The sequence below is a fragment of the Microcebus murinus genome, chromosome 14 (assembly GCF_040939455.1).
Source record: "Microcebus murinus isolate Inina chromosome 14, M.murinus_Inina_mat1.0, whole genome shotgun sequence".
Classification (NCBI taxonomy): domain Eukaryota; kingdom Metazoa; phylum Chordata; class Mammalia; order Primates; family Cheirogaleidae; genus Microcebus; species Microcebus murinus.
This window is the reverse complement of record NC_134117.1, coordinates 22,837,790-22,854,298: the sequence shown is the minus strand read 5'-3', so window position 1 is coordinate 22,854,298 and position 16,509 is coordinate 22,837,790. Positions and strand designations below refer to the sequence as shown.

The window sequence follows — 16,509 nt, the reverse complement described above, 5'->3', positions numbered from 1 at the left end:
TATATAGCTATATCTCAGTGACTATGTACCTACTTACATATATGTCTAATATGATAAGTAAGTTTTATAAAATCTTCATAGTATCAACTAATTTTCTTTTTTTTTTTTTTTGTTTTTGAGACAGAGTCTCACTTTGTTGCCCAGGCTAGAGTGAGTGCCGTGGTGTCAGCCTGGCTCACAGCAACCTCAATCTCCTGGGCTCAGCGATCCTACTGTCTCAGCCTCCCGAGTAGCTGGGACTACAGGCATGTGCCACCATGCCCGGCTAATTTTTTGTATATATATTTTTAGTTGGTCAATTAATTTCTTTCTATTTTTGGTAGAGATGGGGTCTCGCTCAGGCTGGTTTCGAACTCCTGACCTTGAGCAATCCGCCCGCCTCGGCCTCCCAAAGTGCTAGGATTACAGGCGTGAGCCACCGCGCCCAGCCTTAATTTTCTTATGTTAAATTAATATTGTCATAAACATAATGAAACAAGCGTAATTTATCAAGGAGTTTTGTTCGATTTGATTAATAAAGTAAAATAGAATGTCATTGTTAAAATTTTATTTTGAAGGTCTTCAAATTTTAAGGACTTTCTAAAGAAATGCTTGGAAAAGAATGTAGATGCTAGGTGGAACACATCTCAGCTACTGCAGGTAGGATATAACTATTAAATAGTATGACAATAGCAAAACATGTATTAATAATTATTTTAATATCTCTTTAAGAAGAATGCAATTTCAGATTCATTCAATGTGCTGTCTTTCCACTTGAGTTTTCCTATGGAAATCAAAATAATGATAGTATTTGCTTTACAAACACAAGTGCTACAGTTACTAACAGGCATTCAGCTTATAAGTCATTTCTCCTGTGCTTTTTTGATTCAGTTTAATTATGTTCTTTTCATTTTGTTATTTCCATTATGTGCTCTGTCATTATTAGAAAGCAGGCGCACCTTAGGTACAGGGGCTATGAGCTAATTTATATATATTTCTTTATATTTCTTACAGTGAGGGTAAGTGTTCAGTAAATATTGTTGACTTTTAAAAAGTGGCATTAAAGTTATTGGATAAGTTTAATTTTGGTTTATGACTTGTTTGTCATACATTAAATAAAAATTTGTCAAATAATATTACAGATGGACAAATAGAATGACAAATCTTGAGACAATTCCTGTTAGGTTGAGTTATTGTGTAACTCCTATTGTGGGTTTTTAGATTGACTTGTTTATCTGGGGGAAAAAAGCAAGAAAATTGCCTTGTATACAACAAGTACAATCCTTGGAACACACTTTCTGTTTGTTTATTTTTGAGACAGAGTCTCTTTCTGTTGCCTGGGCTGGAGTACAGTGGCACCGTCGCAGCTCACTACAACCTCAAACTCCTGAGCTCACATAATCCTTCTGCCTCAGCTTCCAGAGTAACTGGGACTATAGCCATGTGCCACCACTCTTGGCTTATTTTTGTATTTTTTGTATGGATGGAGTCTTGCTATGTTGCCCAGGCTGCTTGAACTCCTGGCCTCAAGTTATCCTCCTGCCTTGGCCTCCCATAGTGCTAGGATTATAGACATGAGCCACTGTGCCTGGCCCATGTTTTCTAGTAGTATTTTGCTACCCCCACATTTGAAGGTCTCTTCGTGCAGAGATGAATAAAATGTCTTTTTACTCGAATGTTTATAGCAGCACAATTCATAATTGCAAGGCTGTGGAAACAGCCCAAGTGCCCATCAATCCAAGAATGGATTAATAAAATGTGGTATATGTATACCATGGAGTACTATTCAGCTCTAAGAAACAATGGTAATATAGCACATCTTATATTTTCCTGGTTAGAGCTGGAACCCATACTACTAAGTGAAGTATCCCAAGAATGGAAAAACAAGCACCAGATATATTCTCCAGCAAACTGGTATTAACTGAGTAGCACCTAAGTGGACACATAGGTACTACAGTAATAGGGTATTGGGCAGGTGGGAGGGGGGAGGGGGGCGGGTATATACATACATAATGAGTGAGATGTGCACCATCTGGGGGATGGTCATGATGGAGACTCAGACTTTTGGGGGGAGGGGGAAATGGGCATTTATTGAAACCTTAAAATCTGTACCCCCATAATATGCCGAAATAAAAAAAAAATGTCTTTTTAGCCTCAAGAATATCAGAATCATGCCCAAAACACAGGTGTTTGTAGACACTTTTAACAGACCTCTTAAGGTTTTGGAATATTGAGGCTTTGGTAGGATTTATATAGATAATTGTTGCTTTTTAAGAACTAATAATGTACTGACATGAAACTTGCTTTAAATTTTAATTTAAATTTTCAATTATGAAATTTTCAGGCATACAAAAAAGTACATGAGCCTACTATCCAGATGTAACAATTCTTTTTTTTTTTTCCTTTTATTTCATCATATTATGGAGGTACAAATATTGTTAGGGTTGCAAACATTGCCCCTGCCCCCCCTCCCTCCCCCCATGTGTCCAGTCCCCCGGTGGTGTGCACCACACAGGTTATGAAAGCATATACCCCTTTCCTCCTACCCCCTCCCACCTGCCCACCACCCGATAAAAAGTGTTTTGGGTTGTTTTTTTTTTGACATTTTGGTTACATTGTATATCTTTGGCTCTCCCTAAGAAGGGTTAGAGTTATGCACTTCCCCTCTGAAGTGCTCACCACATCCCTAAGATTGGGTCCTCCCTGCCCCCGAATCCCTGGTGAGCATTGCCACCATTTGAAAACCATAGTTTTAATCAGTCAGTACCAATTTGATGGAGAATAGATCTGGGGCCCATTTTCCATGTCTTGTGTCGCCTTGCTTTGGATAACAGGCTTAAGCTTAATCCAGGATAGCGTAAACGGTGCTAGCTCACAGTCATTTCTTAGGATTGAGTAATATTCGATTGTGAGCATATACCACATTTTAATTATCCATTCATGAGTTGATGGGCATTTGGGTTGTTTTCATGACCTTGCAATAGTGAACTATGCTGCTATAAACATTCAAGTGCAGATGTCTTTATAATAGAATGTCTTATGCTCTTTTGGGTAGATGCCCAACAATGCTATTGCAGGGTCGAATGGTATTTCTATTTCTAGCTGTTTGAGGTATCTCCAAATTCTTTTCCACAAAGGTTGTACTAATTTGCAGTCCCACCAGCAGTGTAGGAGTGTTCCTGTCTCTCCGCATCCTCGCCAGCATTTGTTGTTTTGGGGTTTCTTCATATAGGCCATTCTTACTGGGGTTAGGTGGCATCTCATTGTGGTTTTGATTTGCATTTCTCTAATACTTAGAGAAGTTGAGCATTTTTTTACATGTTTGCATGCCATTATTCTGTCTTCTTTGGAGAAGTTTCTTTTCATTTCTGTCGCTCATTTCTTGATGGGATTGTTTGATTTTTTCTTGTTAATTCTTTTAAGTTCTAGATAGATTCTTGTTATTAGACCTTTATCAGAGGTGTAGAGAGCAAATATTTTCTCCCACTCTGTGGGTTGTCTATTTGCTCTACCGATGGTTTCCTTGGCTGTGCAAAAACTTTAATTTGATCAGTTCCCATTTGTTTATTTTTGATGCTGCAGTGATTGCCTTGGGGGTCTTCCTCAAAAATTCTATGCCTAGGCCAATGTCTGATAGGGTTTTCCCAACATCATCTTCTAGGATTCTTAAGGTCTCATGTCTTAATTTTAAGTCTGTTATCCATCTTGAGTGAATTTTTGTGAGAGGTGAGAGGTAGGGGTCCTGATTTGCTCTTCTGCATGTAGCTAACCAGTTTTCCCAGCACCATTTATTTTTTTTATTTTTTTTTTTTTTTCTGAGACAGAGTCTCGCTTTGTTGCCCAGGCTAGAGTGAGTGCCGTGGCGTCAGCCTAGCTCACAGCAACCTCAAACTCCTGGGCTCAAGCAATCCTGCTGCCTCAGCCTCCCAAGTAGCTGGGACTACAGGCATTCGCCACCATGCCCGGCTAATTTTTTGTATATATATTAGTTGGCCAATTAATTTCTTTCTATTTATAGTAGAGACGGGGTCTCGCTCTTGCTCAGGCTGGTTTCGAACTCCTGACCTCGAGCAATCCGCCCGCCTCGGCCTCCCAGAGAGCTAGGATTACAGGCGTGAGCCACCGCGCCCGGCCCATTTATTTTTTTTAACTTTTTTTTTATTTCGGCATATTATGGGGATACAGATTTTAAGGTTTCAATAAATGCCCATTCCCCCCCTCCCCCCACAAGTCTGAGTCTCCAGCATGACTATCCCCCAGATGGTGCACATCTCACTCATTATATATGTATATACCCCCTCCCCCTCCCACCTGCCCAATACCCTATTACTGTAGTACCTATGTGTCCACTTAGCCCAGCACCATTTATTGAAGAGAGATTCTTTTCCCCAATGTATATTTTTGTCAGCTTTGTCAAAGATTAGGTTACCGTATACTGATGGTTTCATCTCTGGTATCTCAGATCTATTCCAGATATCTATGCTTCTGTTCTTGTGCCAGCACCAGGCTGATTTAACTATTATTGCTTTATAGTACAGCTTCAGGTCAGGAAGACTGATGCCTCCCAGTTTGTTCTTTTTATTTAAGATTGCTTTGGCTATACGAGGTTTTTTCTGGTTCCATACAAAGTGAAGAATTATTTTTTCTAGATTTGTAAAATATGCTGATGGTATTTTGATGGGGATTGCATTGATTCTGTAGATCACTTTAGGTAATAATGATATTTTAACTGTATTGATTCTACCAATCCATAAACAAGGTAGATTTTTCCATCTGTTTAAATCTTCTGCAATTTCTTTTTTTAGTGTTTCATAGTTCTCCTTGTATAAATCTTTTGTATCTTTTGTTAAGTATACTCCTAGATATTTTCTTTGGGGCTATAGTAAAGGGTATTGCGTTTTTGATTTGAGTTTCTGCTTGATGGTTCTTGGCATATATGAATGCTTCTGATTTGTGTATATTGATTTTATAACCTGAAACTTTACCAAATTTGGTTATCAAGTCTAGGAGTCTCTTGGAAGAGTCCATGGGGTTTTCTAGGTATAATATCATATCATTGGCAAAGAGCGAGAGTTTGATTTCATCTGCCCCCACTTAAATGCCCTTAATACCCCTCTCCTGCCTGATTGCTATCGCTAGGACTTCAAGCACTATGTTGAATAGGAGAGGAGATAGTGGGCATCCTTGTCTAGTTCCGGATCGAAGGGGGAAAGATTTTAATTTTTCCCTGTTTAGAATGATATTAGCAGTGGGTTTGTCATAGGTGGATTTGATAAGTTTAAGGTATAAGCCATATGCCTATTTTGTTAAGAGTTTTTATCATAAAGGTGTGTTGGACTTTGTCAAATGCTTTTTCTGCATCTATTGACAGAATCATATGGTCTTTGTTCTTGATTTTGTTTATGAAGTGAATTGCATTTATAGATTTGCGTATGTTGAACCATCCCTGCATCTCTGGAATAAAGCCCACCTGGTCATGGTGAATTATTTTTTTGATGTGCTGCTGAATTCTATTCACTAAAATTTTATTTAGGATTTTTACATCTGTATTCATGAGGGATATTGGTCTGTAATTTTCTTTTTTTGTTGTGTCCTTTCCTGGCTTTGGTATCAAGATGATAGTGGCTTCGTAGAATGAGTTAGGATGGATACCATCCTTCTCAATGGTGTGGAATAGTTTCTGTAGTATAGGTATGAGTTCATCTTTGTATGTTTGGTAGAACTCTGAAGTATAGCCATCTGGCCCAGGACTTTTCCGTTTGGGCAGGTTTTTTTTTTGTTTGTTTGTTTTTTAAGACAGAATCTCACTTTGTTGCCCAGGCTAGAGTGAGTGCCATGGCATCAGCCTAGCTAACAGCAACCTCAAACTCCTGGGCTCAAGCGATCCTCCTGCCTCAGCCTCCCGAGTAGCTGGGACTATAGGCATGCACCACCATGCCTGGCTAATTTTTGTATATATTTTTAGTTGGCCAATTAATTTCTTTCCATTTATAGTAGAGACGGGGTCTCGCTCTTGCTCAGGCTGGTTTTGAACTCCTAACCTCAAGCAATCCACCCGCCTCGGCCTCCCAGAGTGCTAGGATTACAGGCGTGAGCCACCGTGCCCAGCCTGGGCAGGTTTTTAATTACTGCTTCAATTTCTGAGCTTGAGATTGGTCTGTTTAGGAATTCTGTTGCCTCCTGCGTGATCTTAGGGAGTTTGTATGAATCCAAGAATTTGTCCATTTTATCTTCATTCTGTAGTTTTTTGGCATATAGTTTTTTATAGTGGTGAAATATAATGTTTTGTATTTCTTTGGTATCTGTTGTGATCTCTCCTTTTTCATTTCTTATTGAGTTTATTACAGTCCTTTCCTTTTGGGTCCTTGTCAATCTAGCAAGAGGGCCATCAATTTTGTTTATCTTTTCAAAAAACCAGCTTCTGGTTTTGTTGATTTTTAGTATAGTTCTCTTGTTTTCCATTTCATTTAGTTCTGCTTTGATCTTTGTTTTTTCTTTTCTTCTATTAGGATTGGAAATTGTTTGCTCTTCTTTTTCCAATTCTTGAGCTTATTCATTAGGTTGTCTGTATCTAAGCTTTGTGCTTTTTGGATGTGAGCATTAATTGCTATTAGTTTTCCTCTCAGGTAAGCTTTTGCTGCATCCTACAGGTTTTGGTAAGAGGTATTACCATTATCATTTTGTTCGAAGAAATTCTTGATTTCCCTCTGAATTTCTTCCTTTACCCAATACTTTTTCAATAATAGATCGTTTAGTTTCCATGATTTTGTGAGGGGTTGAGTGTTTCCATAGGAATTCAACTGTGATTTTATACCGTTATGGTCAGAGAAGATACAAGGTATCATTTCTATTTTCTTGAATTTTTTGAGATCTGATTTGTGGCCTAGGATGTGATCAGTTTTGGAGTAGGATCCATGGGCTTCTGAAAAGAATGTAAATTCAAGTTTGTTTGGATGGAATGCTCTATAGAGATCTGTCAGACCTTTTTGATCAAGGGCTTTATTCAGGTCCATTATTTCTTTGCTTATTTTCTGTTTGGAGGATCTATCCAGATCATTCAATGGAGTGTTGAGTCCCCTGCTACTATGGTAGTATTATGTAACAAGGTGTTTATATTAGACAAGGTTTGCTTTAAGTAATTGGGTGCTCCTGTATTGGGTGCGTAGATATTAAGAATTGTTAAATCTTCTTGTTGGATCTTCCCTTTCACCATTATGTAATGGCCATCTTTATCCTTTTTTACTTTTACTATTTTAAAGTTTATATTATCTGCAAATAGTATAGCTACTCCACCTTTCTTTTGACTTTGTTTGATTGGATGATAGTTTTCCATCCCTTGACCTTCAGCTGGCGGGCATCTTTGTGGGTTAGATGTGTTTCCTGTAGACAGCAGATACTAGGCTTGTGAATTTTTATCCACTCTGCCAGTCTGTGTCTCTTCAGAGGACCGTTTAAGCCATTTACATTTATTGAAAGGATTGAAATTGGAGGAAGATTACCATTCATATTGTTGGGTGGAGTCTTGTTGCTTGGTTTTACTCCTTGAGCCATCATTTAGTTCAAGATCTAAACTTTAATTCTGTGACGATTTCACTTTGAGGGTGTCTACTGGCCTGTTCGGTTAGAAATACGGGTCTAAAAACTTCCTGTAGGGATGGTCTGGTCTTTGCAAATTCCTTCAGTGATTGTTTGTCTGAGAAGGACTTTATTTCTCCCTCATAGATGAAACTTAATTTTGCCAGATAAAGAATTCTAGGTTGGGCTTTGTTCTGTTTTAGAAGATTAAGGATAGGGACCCAATCCCTCCTGGCTTGTAAGGTTTCAGATGAGAAGTCTGCTGTTAGTCTGATAGGCTTACCTTTGTAGGTCATTTGCTGCTTTTGTCTCGCTGCACGGAGAATTGTTTCTTTCACGTTTACTTTGGTCAGCCTAAAAAACCACATGGCGAGGTGATTGCCTTTTCACATTGAGACTCCCAGGGGTTCTGTGTGCTTGTAGTATCTGGATATCAAGATTTCTGGCCAGGCCTGGCATATTTTCCTCCAGTATTCCGTGAAATAGGTTTTCCAGCCCTTGAGAATGTTCCTCTTCCCCTTCCAGAATCCCAATCAATCTGATATTTGTTTTTTTTTAGCATAATCCCACAGTTCCTATAAACTTTGGTTTTGTCTCTTGTTTCTGTGTTCCCTTTCTTCCTCTGATTTGTTTAGAGCATAGGCATAATCTTCATGTTCTGAGATTCTTTCTTCTGCATGGTCCATCCTGTTCTTTAGGCTTTCCACTGAATTATGGAGATCCTTAATTGTTTCCTTCATTGCCAGAATTTCTGTTTGGTTTTTCTTGATAGTCTCAATTTCTTTGGAGAATCTTTCATTCATTTCCTGTTTGTGGTTTCTCTATGTTGTGATTCTATTTTCTCTTCAATTCCATTTAGTTTTGTAGCAATCCATATTCAGAAATCTTCCTCTGTCAGTTTACTCATATCATGTAAGTTGGTGTCAGACGATAGAACATGAGTATTTTGCTTTGGAGGTGACTTTTCTCTCTGGTCCTTCGTGTTTCCTGTAAACTTTCACTGGTTCTTTCTCATCTGGATGCTTTATTGAGGATCAGAGATGCAGGGGATGGATTATGAGCTAAAATCAGTGGTGCTTGAGCTGCCAGGGACCACTGAGAATCTCCACTGAAGGGTGAAGACTATCCCTTTACCATATCACTAGTGGAGCTTTAGCCGCTGCAGACCCTTGTGGAAGATCCACGGAGGATGGCGCTAGACCCCTCTTCCGCCCCTTCCCCGTTAGAGCTCAAGCAGCTGGGGTCTGCGGACAAGTTACACTGAGGGGTGAAAACTTTCTGCGCCCCAGTGGTGGGTCTTGGGCTGCTGGAAACCCTTGGGGAGGGTCCATGGAGGTTGGTTCTCACCTCCTTCTGCCCCTTCACTGGCAGAGCTTAAGCGGTTGGGGTCTGCGGACAAGTTTCGCGGAGGAGTGAAAATTATCTGCACATCTCAGTCCCTGGTGGCAGGGCGTGGGCAGCTGGAGTCCTCTGGGGAGGGTCTGTGGAGGGTGCCTCTCACCCTGCCTTCTGTCCCTTAACCAGCAGAACTCAGGGGGCTGGGAATCGCGAGCAAGTTCCGTGGAGGGGTGAAAACTATCCTCCCGTCCCCGCGGCGGGGTGACTTGGGCCGCTGGAGACCTCTGGGGAGGGTTCGCGGAGGATGCCTCTCACCCCGCCTTCTATCCCTTCACCAGCAGAGCTCAAGCAGCTGGGAATCGCGGACAAGTTCTGCCAAGGGGTGAATACTATCAGCACATCTCCGCGGCTGCAGGGTTTGGGCCTCTGGAGACCTCTGGGTAGGGTCCGTGAAGGATGCCTCTCACCCCGCCTTCTGTCCCTTCACTGGCAGAGCTCACGCAGCTGGGAACTGGACAAGTTCCGTGGAGGGGCGAAAACTATCCGTGCATCCTTGGTGGCAGCGGGGCTTGGGCCACTGGAGATCCCCGGGGAGGGTCCCGGAGGATGGCTCTCACTCCCCTCTTCTGCTCCCTCCCTCATAGCACTTGGGCCGCTGCCCAGGTCCACCGGGCAACTCAGTCAAATGAGCAATCTGTCTCTCTTTTCTGTCCCTTCACAAGCGAGGCATAAGCTGCTGGTGTTTATAGATCTCCCAGCAAAGGCAACCTTACACCGTGCCCTGGAGATTTCAAATTACTTTCCACCCCTGCCTCCTCTCCAACCTGCCTGCCCGTCCGTGTTACCTCTTCACGCTGTCTTCAGGCATATCCCTGCTTGCGTGGACGTAGAGGTCGGTGAAGGAGAAGTCGTTCCCCTGTGGGAAGGATCACACAGCCATTTGGCTGGCCACTGAGCGCGGCCAGCTTACACTCCAATCCCCGCAGTACCACTCGGATTCTCGTAATTTCACAGCAAATCCACTGAGTCACTTTCCTCCTTTTCCCGGCACTGCTGCCCCTCGAAGCTTCCCTGCAATTCCGTGAAGCTGATCATGTGGGAGAGCTACCCACTTGAGTGATTCAGGCTGCCTTCTTCACCTCCCACTCCAAGAGCAGAGAGCCAGGAGGTCATCCCTAGTCCGCCATTTTTGACAATCCTCCAGATGTAACAATTCTTAACATTTTGACAGATTTGCTTCGGAGTCTTAAAAAAAATAGATCCAATTGCAGATCGTCCCTACTTTTGCTCACCCTCTTTTCCTCTTTCTTTTCCCAGGTGTAACATTACCTGAGGTTGTTTGTCTTTTTTTTTTTTCCCCATATGTTTATATTTTTACCACATAAAAATGTATATTTTGTGTGTTTGAAACTTAGTTTACAAGCAGGTATTTTAGTTGTTATTGAGTATGCTCTTTTTAATGATCGACAGCATCCCTTTGTTACTGTTGGTTCCAACAAACCAATCCGAGAATTGATTGCAGAGGCAAAGGCTGAAGTAACAGAAGAAGTTGAAGATGGTAAAGAGGAGGATGATGAGGAAGAAACAGAAAATTCTCTGGTTGGTATTTAGAAAGGAAATTTTATTGAGTTAATTTTTATAGTTGGGTTTTGAGATGTGGTTGCACCTGTATCTAAGGATTGATGAGTGGCAATACAAAACTTTTAATTCTAGAGATGAATATTAGTAGCAAAGTTGCTCCTTGTTACGTATTTTTGTTATATTTATTATGTGAAGAATTGTCAGTTCTTTAAATTATTTTTATAACTTCAACATTTATTGAATAAAGATACTACATCATCACCTTTACGTAAATGTTGTTTTAGTTAACATCTTGAGGTCATTTTTTAACACTAATGTGTATAAAATATTTTTTAGGCAATACCTTCAGATAAGCGTGCCTCCTCTGACCTTAGTATCGCCAGCTCTGAAGAAGATAAACTTTCACAAAATGCTTGTATTTTGGAATCTGTCTCAGAAAAGACAGAACGTAATACTTCTGAAGATAAATTCAACAACAAAGTTCTTATTGAAAAACCTACCACTGATGAACCCGAAAAGGCTATGGATGGAATTAAGGAACATGTTGATGATGCTCATTTAGAAGCCATGGCTGAACTCCATACTAGAACAACAGTAATCAAAGAGAATGGGAGAGAGAAGGGACCTGAGTTTGAAAATCTACCTGATACAGAAGACCAAGAAACTGTGAACACTAACTCAGTCAGTGAAGGAAAAGAGAATAATGTAATGATAACTTTAGAAACAAACATCGAAAATAATCTAAAATCTGAGGAAGAAGGAGATCAGGAAGAGAAACAGACATTCGACAATAGGCCTATAAAATCTGAAGAAATTAAAGATACTGCTATTCAAACAATAGATTTAGTTTCTCAAGAGACTGGAGAAAAAGAGGCAGATATTCAGGCAGTTGATAGTGAAGTTGGACTTAAAAAGGAAGACAGCCAAGAGAAATTGGGAAAAGATGACAAAATTCAAAAAGATGTGATTAGCGATACAAGTAATGTGGTAGGAATAAATGAAGCGGTAGATGTTGTTCAGAAGGTTGTTGAAAACAGTGCTGAGGATACTCAGAGTAATGATGGGGAGGAAGTGGTTGAAGTAGACCAGAAATTAATAAGCAAGCCTGAGGAGGGTCCTGAGGCTGGTGGTACTAAGGAAGTTTCTATTAAAGAAATAGTTGAAACTAATAAGATAGATCAAAAATCTGTAGAAGATAAAAATAAGGAACAATTAATAAACAGTTCAGAGAACATATTGGAGACCAGTGAAGAACCAGGGACAAATGAGGTTGAAGAAATTACTGAGTCAAGTAGTGCAGAAGAAATAGAGGTTGGAAATGTAGTTATTGATGCTGACCAGAAGGTTTTAGGAGGTGAAACTCAGGATGCTCACAAAGCCACTACTCAGATAGATACAGAGAAAAAAGAAATGTCATGTGAAGTGCCAATTAAAACAGAACCTCAGGTTACTGCAGCTTCACAGCCCAGTGAACTACAGCCTGTTCCAATACCCAGTATTAATATCAACTCTGGAGATGCAGAAAATAAAGGAGAAATTGGTGCTTTGTCAAAAACTGAAACCATGCTGCTTCCAGAATCTGAAAATCAAAAGGAAAATGATGCTGATTCAGGCACTGGTTCCACTGCTGATAACAGCAGCATTGACTTGAATTTATCCATCTCTAGCTTCCTCAGTAAAACTAAAGACAGTGGATCAATATCTTTACAAGTAAGTGTACATAGGTTCTTGTTTGGGATTTTCTTTGTCATTTTGGCAATTCAGAGTTCATGTGAAATTGATGTCTTAAAAATAAAACAGCAATAGATTACTGTATAATAATATTAACCCTATAAATACTTGTGGCTTATGAAGGTAATCAGTTGAAAAGAACTAAGGACAGAGATTCTGGATGTAATCTTTAAATTTTTTGGTAGGACCTACCTATTTTTGCAAACTTAATATAGATAAACAGTACAATATAGTTGCTTGATTAGATTTAGGTATTTTAATCACATGTATATGGATGTGACTTTAGCAAGAATCAATAATATATGAAAGAATGATCTCTTTTTAACCATGCTTAGTGTGTAAACAATCCTAGATTTACCACTGAACCACAAAGTCACAGATACTGTTACTGCCATGAGAACCATTGTGGAGAAAACAAACAAAACCAAACACTAGAACCTAGTACACCTGAAGCTATTAGAGCATAATTCTGAAATCTTCCTTTGCTTAGGAGTTACCAGTGGGGGCTATGTAGAAGTCTAAGATAAGTTCCAGGAATTAGTTATTTGTAACAAAAGATCCCATGGAATTGTAGTGCAGGTGAGCCATGTACTACCCTTTGGAAAATACTTCTTAGAGACCGTTGGTTGTTAAGTAGCAGAAGAGAAGACAAAAAAGCAGTAACAACCTAGGAAAACTAACTTAAGAGACAGGACTCCAGGGTATGACTGATCAGCTTGCCTGTCTGCCCCAAATGATTATATATCTTCCCTGAATTTTCTTTAGTTAGTTCTACCGATTTAGATTTTTTAGTTAGTTCTACCAATTCTTTAGTTAGTTTTACCAATTTAGATTGGTAAAACTTCCCTACTTGTTCCCAAAGCTGAACAAAAATAACTAAAAAAAAAAAAAAGAAAAAAAATAGATTGGTAAAACTGACTGAAGTTCTGCCAATCTAACACTCATTCACTGACTTAATCAGCATCTTTAAAAGTGCAAATACTTATGTATAAATTAAAATATTAATTGTGGAACATTAGTAGGAGCTGAAGAAATGTGAAGCTTGGAGGTTAAGAGGAGATAGATGTACTTTTTAGAGCATGCCAGTTTTAGATTTTAGAAGAAGCCTAGATATGGTACCATAGTTCAGGGCTTAGGAAGAGGACCATGAGGATACTGGAACCTTGGAGAATAGAACAGTAAGAAGACTGTAGAAAGGTGATTGGAAGGTACCAAAGACAAACTGTTTACAATTCTAATGTATTTTGAGTTTAGTATTTCCACTTCTGTTTTCTCTGCTGTCTAAGCCTTTCCCCTGTATCAAAAGCTAGTAATTGGCCAGGTGCAGTGGCTCACAACTGTAATTCCAGCCTTTTGGGAGGCTGAGGTGGGAGGATCCCTTGAGATCAGGAGTTCAAGACCAGCCTGGGCAACATAGCGAGACCCCGTCTCTAAAAACAATAATAATAATAATTAGCCAGATGTGGTGGCATGCACCTGTAGTCCTAACCACTGCAGAGGCTGAGGTGGGAATATCCCTTGGCCCAAGAGTTCAAAGTTACAGTGAGCTGTAATGTGCCACTGTACTCCAGCCTGGGTGACAGAACAAGACCTGTCTCAAAAAACAAAAACCAAAACAACAAAACCAAGTAATTACCTGCTTGTTCTCTCAACACTTATTCTCTTTACCAAAATGTATTAGGGGTGTTATCTTTCTATTATCTTCTATTATTTGTTTGCATTTAAAAGTTTTTGGATATGAGTTGAGGAATGAAGACTTTAATCTTTTTTTTTTTTTTTTTATTTTGGCATATTATGGGGGTACAGATTTTAAGGTTTCAATAAATGCCCATTTCCCCCCTCCCCCCAAAAGTCTGAGTCTCCATCATGACCATCCCCCAGATGGTGCACATCTCACTCATTATGTATGTATATACCCACCCCCCTCCCCCCAGACTTTAATCTTGATAAAGAATTTTAGGCAATAGCTAGCAGGCAGATCTGGTACTTTTTTTTTTTTTTTTTTTTTGAGTCAGGGTCTTCCTCTGGTCACCCAAGCTAAAGTACAGTGGTGCCATCATAGCTCACTGCAACCTCCAACTCCTTTGCTTAAGTGATCCTCCTGTCTTAGCCTCCCAAGTTTCTGGGACTCTAGGCACATGCCACCATGCCCAGCTAATTTTTCTATTTTATGTAGAGATAGGGTGTCGCTAATGTTCCTCAGGCTGGCCTCAAACTCATGGCCTCAAGTGATCCTCCCCCCTCAGCTTTCCAAAGTGCTAGGATTACAGGCATGAGCCACTGCGCCTGGCCAGATCTGGTACTTTTGGGTACAGTAGAGGTGCTGTCTTTCTACTAACTCTAAGATCACACATTCGTCTCTGTTCCTGAGGAGGGCTGTTGATATTATTGTTAATGATTAAATAGATTTTTATTCCCAGTCTTGGCAGTGTTTAAAAATTACCTTAAGGCCGGGCGCTGTGGCTCACGCCTGTAATCCTAGCTCTTGGGAGGCCGAGGCGGGCGGATTGCTCAAGGTCAGGAGTTCAAAACCAGCCTGAGCAAGAGCGAGACCCCGTCTCTACTATAAATAGAAAGAAATTAATTGGCCAACTGATATATATATAAAAAAATTAGCCGGGCATGGTGGCGCATGCCTGTAGTCCCAGCTACTCGGGAGGCTGAGGCAGAAGGATCACTCGAGCCCAGGAGTTTGAGGTTGCTGTGAGCTAGGCTGACGCCACGGCACTCACTCTAGCCTGGGCAACAAAGCGAGACTCTGTCTCAAAAAAAAAAAAAAAAAAAAAAAATTACCTTAGAGCTTTTTAAAAAAATAGATTCCTAGCTATCAGGCTTAATTGATTGAAGGGATGAACCCCAGAATTCATTTTTAAGTGTTTTGTCAGTTAAAAAGCAGAGATATCTGAGAACCTACAACATGAAAAGTTGAAGAAAAATGGTTAACATGTAAAAGTTATATTAATTATTTATGTGAATTGCTCATTATCACTTTTGCCTAATTATGATGTGATATCATAAAATTATACATATACATCATCAAAATGCATAATTTCACTTTTAAAAATTTTGATTTCATCTGTAAAGTCATGTTTAAGTCAGATAAGGTTTAAGATGATATAATTGGTTCCACAGATGAATCTTTACTGTTTTATATTCGTACTTTATATGTATAGTCTTCATTGCTGTTGAGTTGTTTTTTTTATAAAAGAAGAAAATGTTCTCTACCTTCAGTATTGCCTCTACACAGCCTAACTAAAATAAAATCTCCCTCAGGAGACAAGAAGACAAAAGAAAACATTGAAGAAAACACGCAAATTTATTGTTGATGGTGTAGAAGTGAGTGTAACAACGTCAAAGATAGTTACAGATAGTGATTCCAAAACTGAAGAATTGAGGTTTCTTAGGTGAGTAGAGAAACAGTTAATTAAAACTGGTTTCTAACTTCTTTTCAGTCTCTGAAGACTAGAGAAACAAGGGTAAATTCTTGGCTGATTTTGGATTATTCTTTTACTCTTCCCTTTGAAAAAAAATTTTAAGCTTTTGTTTCAAAGTGTTACTTCAAAGGTGTAATGTTTACTGTCTTTCTCTACTAAATTTCATCAGACGTCAGGAACTTCGGGAATTAAGATTTCTTCAAAAAGAAGAGCAAAGAGCCCAACAACAGCTTAATAGTAAACTGCAGCAACAACGAGAACAAATTTTCCGGCGCTTTGAGCAGGAAATGATGGTAAAGTCTTAGATTTTTGTACCATTTTGTGTTAATGAAATTTAGTGAAAAATCATACTAGCGGGTTTTATTTTATTTTTATTTTATTTTTTTGAGACTGAGTCTCACTCTGTTGCCCAGGCTAGAGTGGGTGCTGTGGCGTCAGCCTAGCTCACAGCAACCTCAAACTCCTGGGCTCAAGTGATCCTGCTGCCTCAGGCTCCCGAGTAGCTGGGACTACAGGCATGTGCCACCATGCCCGGTTAATTTTTTCTATATATATTAGTTGGCCAATTAGTTTCTTTCTATTTTTATAGTAGAGACAGGGTCTTGCTCTTGCTCAGGCTGGTTTCGAACTCCTGACCTCGAGCAATCCGTCCACCTCGGCCTCCCAGAGTGCTAGGATTACAGGTGTGAGCCATGGCGCCTGGCCACTAGCGGGTTTTAGAACTTGTTTCTCTGGCTTTGTGATGTATTTTGGCCTTTATCTTTTTGGTGTTTTGGATGCCTTTGTGTGTGTGTGGTTCTTTTTTCTTGTAAGGATTGTCCATCCACATCATGAAAACTTAAAATCACAAAGCCAGTAGATGGCTTAGAAA

The 16,509-nt window shown here is 39.8% G+C and overlaps 1 protein-coding gene across 2 annotated transcripts in view; it reads left to right on the top strand.

Moving 5' to 3' along the window:
- Positions 1 to 16,509, top strand: part of SLK (STE20 like kinase) — a 72,675-nt gene that overhangs the window by 30,619 nt on the left and 25,547 nt on the right. For both annotated transcript variants that reach the window (XM_012770608.2, XM_012770617.2), the window contains exons 7-11: positions 558 to 639; positions 10,363 to 10,491; positions 10,810 to 12,183; positions 15,478 to 15,608; positions 15,808 to 15,931. In XM_012770608.2, the coding sequence (XP_012626062.1) occupies positions 558 to 639; positions 10,363 to 10,491; positions 10,810 to 12,183; positions 15,478 to 15,608; positions 15,808 to 15,931 (1,840 nt within the window). The remainder of the gene's footprint in view (positions 1 to 557; positions 640 to 10,362; positions 10,492 to 10,809; positions 12,184 to 15,477; positions 15,609 to 15,807; positions 15,932 to 16,509) is intronic.